Below are 10,258 nucleotides of genomic sequence, written 5' to 3' on the forward strand. Positions count from 1 at the left end.
GCACCAAGACTGAATTTTGGGAAAGAGACCCCCGGAAATAATGATTGTGTGAAAAATGGTTGACACACCATTCCTCAGGGGAGCAAAAAGTTATCTAGACCCTGGCAAAAACAGCATTAAAAACCTTTATTCTGGAGGGTAAGACTTCTTCAAAGAGTTCAGACTACAACATAGGGCATGTCATGTCATTTTTATTCTTTCCAAGAGTTAGACAATAAGATTAATAACCCCCTCATGTCTGTACATTAAACATGTAGCTGGAAAGCCACCAGCCAGTTAGCTTAGCATTAGAACTGGAAACGGAGAAAACTGCTAGCCTGACTGTGCCCAAAACGTAACAGAACCTTTAAAGCTCACTAATCAATTAATGTTTGAAGCGGCTAGAATCAATATAGAACGATCATTTTGCTATCTTTGTACAGAGCCAGACTAGCTGTTTCCCCATGTTACTAGTCTGTGTGCTAAGCAAAGCTAACCAGCTGCTGGCTGTAAGTTAGTATTTATCATCAGATGGAGAGTCGTCTCAGTTTTCTCATCTAACTAACAAAAGTGAATAAGCAAATTTCACAAAATATTAAACTATACTTTTTAAATGTAGCAGCACAACAAACCATAATTAGAGATGATTCGCCTACATTGCATCTTCAATATAAACAATAAGGGAAAAGTATAACTGAATATTTTGCAATTCAAAAGTATGAAGATCAGATTTTTCTGTCAAATCAAACTAGATAAGAGTTAAATATAAGGCAGTGTTACTTAAATACAAGGCAGTGTTACTGTAATCAAAAATACTGGCATTTTGTCTCAAACCAGATAAAAAAAATTCAGACAAACAGACATTTCACTATTATTAATTAATGCACTTTCCGTTGAAATAACGAAGGACCATAAGAGTGCAAAGGAAGCTTAATATACATTAATGGAGAGTCACTTCAACACAATCAGTCAAATTTGGTTCAATTTTGAAGACAATCCAGAGACATCTTTGTTTTGTCAGACAGAATGTGTCACAGTTGAGCTCGAATCAGCTCTGAACAACAAAGCAAAATATTAACTCAGTCAAAATAACATTCAGAGACACAATGTGGAAGAGTCATACATACAACCCGCATGTGTTAAACTTTAAGATTATATTATGTATTGTATGTATAAAACATATTCTGCCTGTTGCTATGGCATTGAATGTAGATTTAAGCACTTCATCTGTAATAATCTATTCTATACAGTATACTTTTCTGTACAACAATAGATACATTAAGACAAGCAGGTGAGCAGGTAGAGTGTAAGTGTGTAAGTGTGTGTGTTTGTGTGTGTTTGTGTGTGTGTGTGTGTGTGTGTATGTGTGTGTTAGTGCTGTATCTGTGCTGCTGGTTCTGTGGTGGACCCACAGTGCTGGCTCTGGATGTGGGAGATCTGGAGGATGGGCAGCAGCAGTTGCAATGCATTCTCAATGTAGTTTGTACAGTTATAGCCCTGCAGACAGGAGACCCATGAACATCATCATCATTATTATTATTTCCCATACAAACATAAAATGATTTAACCTTTGTAGGGTATAAGCAGAGAAACTACTACTATAATTGATTATAGTATAGGTTGGATAGGTTGTAATGACTTCATAATTTACATGAGCATAATTTACATAAATATGTTGAACACTCAAGATCATCTAAATACAAATCTGTGCATCTCACCTCTAATAGCACATTATCTACCAGCGGATTCAACTCCTCTGCTTTCCTCTGACCCTGTATGAGAGAGAGGAGAGTCATGAAGCAGCAGTGACCAAATGTGTGATATCAATCATGATACTCAGGGTACTGATTGGAAATCAGTGGTTTGGTAGGAACACAGAAAGAACTACAAAAGGACATTTAAGGATAAGATTGGCAATATTTTAAATTTGCCTTACTGTTGACAAATTCCAGGAAGAACTACTGACGTGTGTGATATACAGTAGCTTCTTCCTACGTTAGACCTCAATTATATTCCAAAAACACACCATTTCACTGAGTGGCATTTTCCGTCATTAATATGGAAGAGTATGTTGTTGCTTCTTCACCAGCCAATAATGTGTCCAAATAACAGGATGAAATTTGATAAACAACTTGGCAATACTGCCCAGGGTTTAAGGAAGCTTTTTTTTTTTTTAAATTAAACTTTTTTGTTTGTGAGCCATTTTACATCTTCAGTAGGGCCCAATGGGCTACAGGAATGAGAACTAAGACAGGGTGGGGAAGTCGGAAAGTCTAGAGAGAAGGATTGTTACATTGTTGGACACGCACACACACACCTACCCCAACAAAAAGCAGTGTATCAGAGAACGTCTTGGCCAAACACTCCACCTCCTTACACATGGCATATGTCAACCTGGAATAAAAATGTACATTTTAGAACATCTCTCTCTCACACACGTCTTAATGTATCTATTATTATACACACTTGGCGAGGATGTGTGCCTGGTCTCTTGCTGGTTTCTCCAGGTCCTGGCCGTGGAGAATGAGTTCTGCCACCTTGTGGAGTTGCTCGATACTGCGAGCAGTCACTTCTGCAAGACTGCCGACTGATGACAGGTACACAGCCTGGAAGGAAGGAAGGAAGGAAGGAAGGAAGGAAGAAAGAAAGAAAGAAAGAAAGAAAGAAAGAAAGAAACACACACACACACACACACACACACACACACTGCATCAAATCAGCCTGTGACAGCATGTGGAGAGGATGGTTAAATTGAAAGAGAAAGAAAGAAAAGTCTACTGTAAAATTGTTAAGTTGACCTCACCTCTACAGATCTGGGGTCGTTCTCTTTCTCCTTTTTTTCCTCTCCTTCCTTCACCTCCTCCCCCTGCTCTCCATTTTTTTTCTTCTCCTCCGTTCCCTTCTCTCCAGGTGAGGTCTCTACCGCCGGCTGGTCCTGCATTTCCTTGTCAACCGTCTCCGTAGTGACAGGCTGTTCCACCATGCTCACCCAATCATGGGCCTTCATCCGAGCCTGGAGATGCATAATTACCACCCATCAGCTCTGCATGGTGAGAGATCGCCATCCTGATGTATGCTAATCAGATGCGTATACACGATTATATGCTAATGTAGGTTTTATATATGGGAATTTGAATATGCATAAGGACTTCAAAGGTGATAACTTTTATATTACGTCTAAGACTTTAGAAGGATAGAGTGAATATTATAAATAACTGTGTGTGTGTGTGTGTGTATGTACCAAATTTCTAATAATGAGGGGAGAAAACTGTGGAAAATCCTCCCTGATTTGTTTGCAGTGATTTCAAGTTAAGGTGAGAATTAAGTTTATTAATCAAGTCCAATTTCATTAATCCTCGAGTCCAAGTCCAAATCGTCAGTGCGCAAGTCCAAATTGAGTCACAAGTCCAGAGAATAGCGACATGAGTCTGAGTCCAGGACTCAAGTACGCCATCACTGCCTTGGGCAAAGCACCTAACCCCTTACTAGTCAGGGCGCCTGTCCATCAGCAAGTAATCAGTGCAAACAAATCACAATTTCAAATTAAAAAAAAAAAAAAAATGCTAATAAAGCATTTTCAAGCTTTATGAGGAAGGAAATGTACTCAAAATATTTGTGAAGCCTTAAGGACACATACAATGTGTTTTGTTTGTTTGTTTACAAGAAAACTCCACACTCCACATACCAACCTAATTTGTCTAACTCAAACTGCTGAAGCCTCATTTTAACTTCACCTGAACTAGGACTAGGATGAATTTTGGTCACACTACTTATTCATAGCCACACTAAGAAGGGATTATCTTCATGGCCAGTATGCAGAAGAGAAATGATTAGAGCAAACAATAAATCTTTAAATATGAGGATGTGACTAAAGTAGAAAGATGGACCTGAACCTGGTGAAGAAACTGACATGTTAAAGCCTGTTAAACCTCTGAGTTTCACTGCTGTGTGTTGGTGTCACAATTATATGGATATATGAGTCACTCACCTTGTTGAGTTTGTCTGGCGTTGCAGCAATATGAAGCTCAAACAGCAGCTCAGTGAGAACGCTCACAAACTCCTCGCCATCGGCCGCTAGCAAAAATAAAAACACACACACACACACACACACACACACACACACACACACACACACACACACACACACACACACACACACACACACACACACACACACACACACACACACACACACACACACACACACACACACACACACACACACACACACACACACACACACACACACACACACACACACACACACACACAATTTCAGTATACTTCCCTTTATACAGTTTATGTTACAGCCATAAATGCATTAAATGTAAATTAAGAGGATATTTGTACCACCACATGCAATTATTTTCCCCATGCTGAGATCTTAAAGATGACATTGTTGTTTCCCTTCAGCACAACAGAAATTTGATGCACTTCTAAATCTTGTTTTATGCATACATGCTCATTTGATGTCTGATGTTTGTTTGTTTGATTTAATGTTTATGTTGGTTTTGGTTTGACTCTGTGATGTGATGTGAATGTGTCAGTGGCCCCTGAACACCAACACTGGATCAGGCCCCATGTTAAAACCCTCCAGGTGAAGGGACACCAGACTGCTTGGAGCCCTGCACTACTGTGACATCGCCTCAGGGCACCTGTTCCACAGTATAAGTTTACATAATAGTCTTTAAAATGTCAAGTAACATGTGGTTGGTGAGATTTGATAAAACTAAAACTTGGCACCACATGGCATCCCCTCAACACTGAATTTCACTTTGGCAGAACCTGTTATTCTTCTTTAAAACAGAGACAACCACATTAGAGCAGGAATCACCATTCAACACCATTTCCCACAAGGTTTCAAGGTTTTCCAGGCTTTTGCAAATAGCAATACTAACTTGTGTATGTTTTATGTTAGATTTGACAAGGACCTACAGCTTGGAATTTAGAAAATATATTTTTAAAAACTCTTCATACGCTTTGGAAAATGGTCCGTAACAATAATATTAAGTGCATGCAAATTGGCCCTAATGAAAAGCCCTAACATGGGAAATTCAACCAAAGTGAAATATCAGTTCTGTTTCTGACACTCTGATCTAATGTCAGGACTCTCTGCCAGAGTTCAAAGGTGAAATGCAAATAAGGCCAACTGATCCTGGGTCAGTGCTCAGGGACCGCCAATACCTCCAGCAGGTCTGGCGGCTGGTTAGGGTCACTCACACAGGGGGGTAGAACAGTGTAATTGGGAACTAAGATCACCGTTATCCTTCGTCTGTTCTCCTCCTCCTTCTTCCTCCTCTTTGTCTTTTTCCTCTTCCTCTCCTTCCTCTTGCTTGATGAAGATGTTCTTGATGAAAATCAGCTCCTTCTTCACCTCCTCCTGCTCCTCTTCCACCAAAGAGGAGAGGAAGGCTTGGACCTAGGAGCAGATATAGGATATATGACTCTAAAAAGACTAAAATAGTACTTTATATTCCTTACACTTGGGCCTTACCTTGACCTCACTCTCATTGGACAGAATCTCCAGGGCCTCGAGGTGTGACAAGCCCTGGTAGTCGTCAAACAGAATACCGTAGTGAGCTGTGGGTGCACTGATTGGATGGGTGCCCAGACGGGCCCGCTCTTTCTCTTTGGCTTCCTTTAACATCTGAAAAAAAATCACAGTGAAACCTTAATTTGACAATCCTTCAGAGCTGAGAGCTGTTTTAGAGAAATAAAAATCACCAAATAATTCCATCCCAACAGACACGCATGCACAAGTTCTTTTATTATTATTAATATGATAGGAGGAGATGTATTGGTTTTCTGTGAGTGTTGGTATGTGAGCTTTGAGAATGTGTCTTCGTGCCTGACTCAGCGATACAGTCTTCTGCATCAGGGTCTTGGTTTTTTTGAAACCCGGGTCAGTCTCAGCAAGAACAGTCATGGTCTTCTTTCCAATAAACTCCAAGGCATCCAAACCTCCACTGATCACTGACTTACCCTAGAGAGACACCAGGAGACAAACAGAGGAAGAAACAGAAATTGGAAATGATAAAAAGATACAATTTGACTTACTAGGTTTAATAACCAGTATGTCATTTATGTCATAACTTTGACCAAGTTAAAATAATAAAACAGTAAATCAGTACAAGAACAGTTTTGGACTTTATGTGTTTTATCCAATGCTTTTCACATTTTTACAATTTCTTTTCAGACCAACGCAGCCTTTATTTTACAATAAGTGTGTGTAGCTTGCTGCGTGATGATGAACCTACACGCATTGTAAGGGCAGAAGAAGGCCAAGAAAAGAGGTGGCATATATCTTAGTAAGTCCATTTTCGAAACATTTGAATAAATCATATATATATATAAAAACTGCATCAACTAAAGACTTTCAAGTGAGAGATGATAAAGAATATTTAGAATTGGATGCCATGTAATGTTTAAAAAAAAAATGTTTTGAATTGTTTTTCCAGTAACATGCTTAAGTGAATCACTGAGACCCCAAGATGTACTGTACATAACATGAAATGTGAAATTAAACCAAGCAGATTGGCATTGTATGTGTATGTGTGTATGTGTGTGTGTGTGTGTGGTTTGTGGTGTGTGTGTGTGTGTGTGTGTGTGTGTGTGTGTGTGTGTGTGTGTGTGTGTGTGTGTGTGTTCACTCACTGTGTTCTGCACAGCGTGTGTGATTGTAGAGAAGACTCCCCTGCCAGAGGCTGCAGCACTAACAATATACTCCCCAGAACTGGACAGCTCAGTCTCTCCACTTTCACCTCCTTCCTCTTTCTTCTCCCCCTCGGCTCCCTCCTCCTCTTCTTGTGCCTCCTCTCCTACTGAGGTCCTGTGGAGACGCAGAGCTTCTCCTGCCTTGGTTTTAACTGAGGTAAGGCTCTGGCCTGCACACAGACACATAATAATGTAAAGACTTAGAGTGTATGAAGTGGTAAAAACTAGAAAAAAGAAGAATGAGGAAATAACAACAGCAGACATACCCACTGTGGAAGTGGCACTGCTCAGAAGAGATTTTCCCCATGAACTCCAACCTCCCCAACCTTTTTCTTTCTCCTGAAGTGACCTCTGTGTACACAAACAAATATATTACAGAAATAGTTAGACAACTTCATTTTTGTCAGAAAATACAGACAAATGACAACCGCAGTTCCCCAGAGCTCCAGCTTACATCTTGTTTATTTTGATCCACAGTCCATAATCTAAAAGATACTTAACTCTTACTATCACATAAGACAAAGAAAAGCACCCATTCGCCACAACTGAAAAGTGAAAGCATCTAGAGAGCACATTTGGAAAAAAAGGTGTTGACCAAAGTACTTTACAGAGAAGATTTATAACATTTTTGTTTTAATAATGTAATAATAATTATTATTACAATTTTAGATGATTATTTTTTAGCCAATTGACTAATTAATCCATTGATTGTGTCAATAACATCAAAGCCAAGTTATAATTGAATTAAGCTCAGCGGAATATGGCCTAAAGGCCACAGTGATAAATTGCCAAGCAAAATATCGCTTAATCATCATCATCATCTTCATAATTCAAGGGATCCTTGTCAATTTTTGTTGTTTATGTTATGTGTTAATGTGGGAAAAAAATGATATCAAACAATGTATTATCATCAGATTTCTAAACTCTTAAACACTGAAATCTGTATTGACCTTATAAATCCAGACTTGCACATGTAGCACTGTATGTCAAGAAACTAAAGAAACTAGCACAACAAACCTCCACATCCTCCTCTGCAGCCTCTTCGTTTGGCTCCAGGCTTACTGGTTGGTCACATATGATCACCTGACCCTCAGGGGCAGGCTCTGGTTGGTCAGTTGGACACTCTGAAGCGTTAGTCATGGTGGTGTCCTCTGTAGTCGGCTCCTCAGTGCTGGATTGTGGGAGGTTGAAACTCTCAGGGATCAAAGGGGGTTGCAGAGGACCTGAAGGCAGTGCAAAGGCTGCTGGGACATCCTGACAGAGACCAGGGTCTGTGTTAGGGGGTTGGGTGGGTGAAGGGTTGATGTCAGCATAGGGGTCTGCATCAGTCTGGGACATGGTGATCTGAAAGAGAAGACATCTTTGATTTTGGTGGTTTTAGTTGAGAAAGTGCTGATCTGTGATTGTTTATTCATTTTTGGTATCCTGCAACCAAACACAGCTCACATATAAAAACACAAACGTAGAACATGAGTTTACAAGGTCCGAATAGATGTTTAGATTTTCGGAATGTAATCTCTGTGCGTATTGGTGGTGTAATGATGATGATTAAAGAGCAACTTGCATGATTATATGATGGAATTTCAATTAGTACCGCAAATGATAGCACCCGCCAATATTTTGTCACAATTTCCCAAACCCCGACATGTCTGCAGTTGTTTGTTTGACTATCACTCTAAAAAAGTTGTGTGTTTACAAACCGAGAAAACTAGCAGATTCTCACATTGGAGAAGCCAGAACCTTTTCTTGATAATTGAGTTAATTTATTAACAAAAGATATTTCTGTCTATTGACCTACTGAATACTTGTCTAATCATTAGCTCTAATTCAAATTGCAAAGAGCCAGACTGACTAACCAAATTCTTGACTTTTAAATACAAATGTCATCCTTACATACAAATGGCAAAACACTCAACCACATCCTAAAACACCACGTATTATAATACAAAGTTCAAATGCTCAAAACAAGCAGATCATTAAATCAATTCAAAGTGGTTGCCAACATCTCTTCTAATTGTAACAACATTTGCCATCATTGCAACATTATGAGTAGAACATGGAAACGTAAAGCAAAACAATTACTGTTATTTAGCTTTGGATTTAACAAATCATAAATTATCACTTAGTGGTTCAACATTACCATCTAGTGGTCACTTACTGTACGTGCATTCTATGATTACTGTCATCCCCATGTCATCCCCATGTTTTCAAACACTGGGAAGTTTGTTTCCTAGGCACTAAAATGTCATTTAATATAATATTATCTCTCACAAGCTGTATGTGCAAGATGGTAAATAAACCGAATCACAAAACCAATATACATTTGTCCTTAAAAATCAAAACTACAGCCTGAAAAGTAGTAACAATAAGTATAATGTAACACTATTTTCTTTTGATCTGGAATAATAGAAATTTAAATGTAGTCCTACCCAACTGTACAGACAGTCTGTAGAGATCAAACTGTAGCCTATAACCGAGTAGGCTACTCAAATTTAGGCTAAATCTAAACAATAAGTTCACATTGTCAAAGCCTGTTCTGCTTCTCTTTGACACTATTTTAACTCATTGTCACGCAATGACAACATACAGAACAATGTCAAGCAGAGAAATAACAAAGACCACTGTTCTGTTTGAAAGCGAATATGACAATTAGGCTATTATTCGCATGTTTATTGTATTCTCAACGAGCAATACAAACACAGTTTCAACAGTTAAACAAAACATTCACCGGGTTTGTTGCCCATTCGTTTCTTATGGTGTCTTTCGGGAAAAGGTAAATTGTAATGCTCAAAGACAGTTCTGTTTTTGTGAAAGTGACAGTGCAGCTCACCCTTATGGTGCCACCAGCGGCTCGTCTTCCGCCCCGCCACGTCGGCAGGCCAGTGGAGTAGATGACTGCACCGAAGAGTATCAGGAGACAAGACAGTTCACTGCCTCATCCACAACTATTGTCTACTGGTTGGGAACTCCTATCTCTCATAGGCACATCAAGAAAGCATAGTTTACGAATAGTTAAGAACTAGATACTTAAGTAGTCTAAGCCAGTGCATGCACAAGCTAATTTAGACAATACTCCACATAAACAGCCACTTGTTAACCGTTGTTGTTACGAGGGGTGTCTTAAGTTTCGCAAACTGAAACGATTGAAAATGGTCTTTAGGCCATTTAATGAAATGTGTTTCCTATTTGACATTTTATTTACTACAACAACGAAAATTCAGGCTGGTTGCTACTGCTTTGCTGACGTGCTGCTCGCGAAGGGACATTTATTCGCTTTCCTAGAAAACGCAAACTTCAAACAGGAGGCTGTTTTAAGCGAAGAGGGATGTGGGCAGACGTGAATCATCTTGCTTTGCATGGCTACTTCTGTTTTAATAGGAAAACCTTTTAAAAAAAATCTGTGTCACTGCATTTCAGGTCAGGAACGTGAAAACAACTCTAGTACACAATTATCAACTTTGACTTATTATTAAAGACATTGGTCTCAAGGACTGTTATAGTTCGATTAGCCTGTATTCTGTAGACCGCCCATGGTGGCTCGTTGGTCTAGGGGTATGATTCTCGC

General features: G+C 39.3%; 1 protein-coding gene across 5 annotated transcripts; it reads right to left on the reverse strand.

Annotated features, from left to right (window-relative positions):
• Window positions 1-892: 892 nt before the first annotated feature.
• On the reverse strand, window positions 893-9,647 carry fam114a1 (family with sequence similarity 114 member A1). 5 transcript variants are annotated; one of them, XM_032537778.1, is made up of 13 exons: window positions 9,524-9,647; window positions 7,711-8,037; window positions 6,960-7,044; window positions 6,634-6,863; window positions 5,828-5,962; window positions 5,474-5,626; window positions 5,200-5,398; window positions 3,968-4,053; window positions 2,783-2,992; window positions 2,446-2,585; window positions 2,301-2,373; window positions 1,698-1,751; window positions 893-1,476 (listed from the first exon to the last, which is right to left on the reverse strand). In XM_032537778.1, exons 2-13 carry the CDS (start codon window positions 8,029-8,031, stop codon window positions 1,351-1,353), a joined length of 1,812 nt encoding a protein of 603 aa, XP_032393669.1. In that variant the 5' UTR covers window positions 8,032-8,037; window positions 9,524-9,647; the 3' UTR covers window positions 893-1,350. The 5 variants fall into 5 exon arrangements, with proteins under 5 accessions (XP_032393669.1, XP_032393690.1, XP_032393683.1 ...); XM_032537799.1 differs by having other exon boundaries at window positions 5,239-5,398; window positions 9,524-9,646; XM_032537792.1 differs by lacking the exon at window positions 9,524-9,647 and adding an exon at window positions 9,422-9,503.
• Between the last annotated feature and the right edge of the window lie 611 nt (window positions 9,648-10,258).

The sequence above is a fragment of the Etheostoma spectabile genome, chromosome 2, assembly GCF_008692095.1.
Source record: "Etheostoma spectabile isolate EspeVRDwgs_2016 chromosome 2, UIUC_Espe_1.0, whole genome shotgun sequence".
Taxonomy (NCBI): domain Eukaryota; kingdom Metazoa; phylum Chordata; class Actinopteri; order Perciformes; family Percidae; genus Etheostoma; species Etheostoma spectabile.

What these genes read in the sequence shown, in the direction of transcription:
- fam114a1 (XM_032537778.1), bottom strand. Translation starts at nt 8,031, where the DNA reads ATGTCCCAGACTGATGCAGACCCCTATGCTGACATCAACCCTTCACCC. An exon ending in ACACTGTTCTACCCCCCTGT is followed by an intron (nt 4,054 to 5,199) that starts GTGAGTGACCCT and finishes TATTTTTGCTAG; the next exon opens with CGGCCGATGGCGAGGAGTTT. An exon ending in TAGATAATGTGCTATTAGAG is followed by an intron (nt 1,477 to 1,697) that starts GTGAGATGCACA and finishes TCCTGTCTGCAG; the next exon opens with GGCTATAACTGTACAAACTA.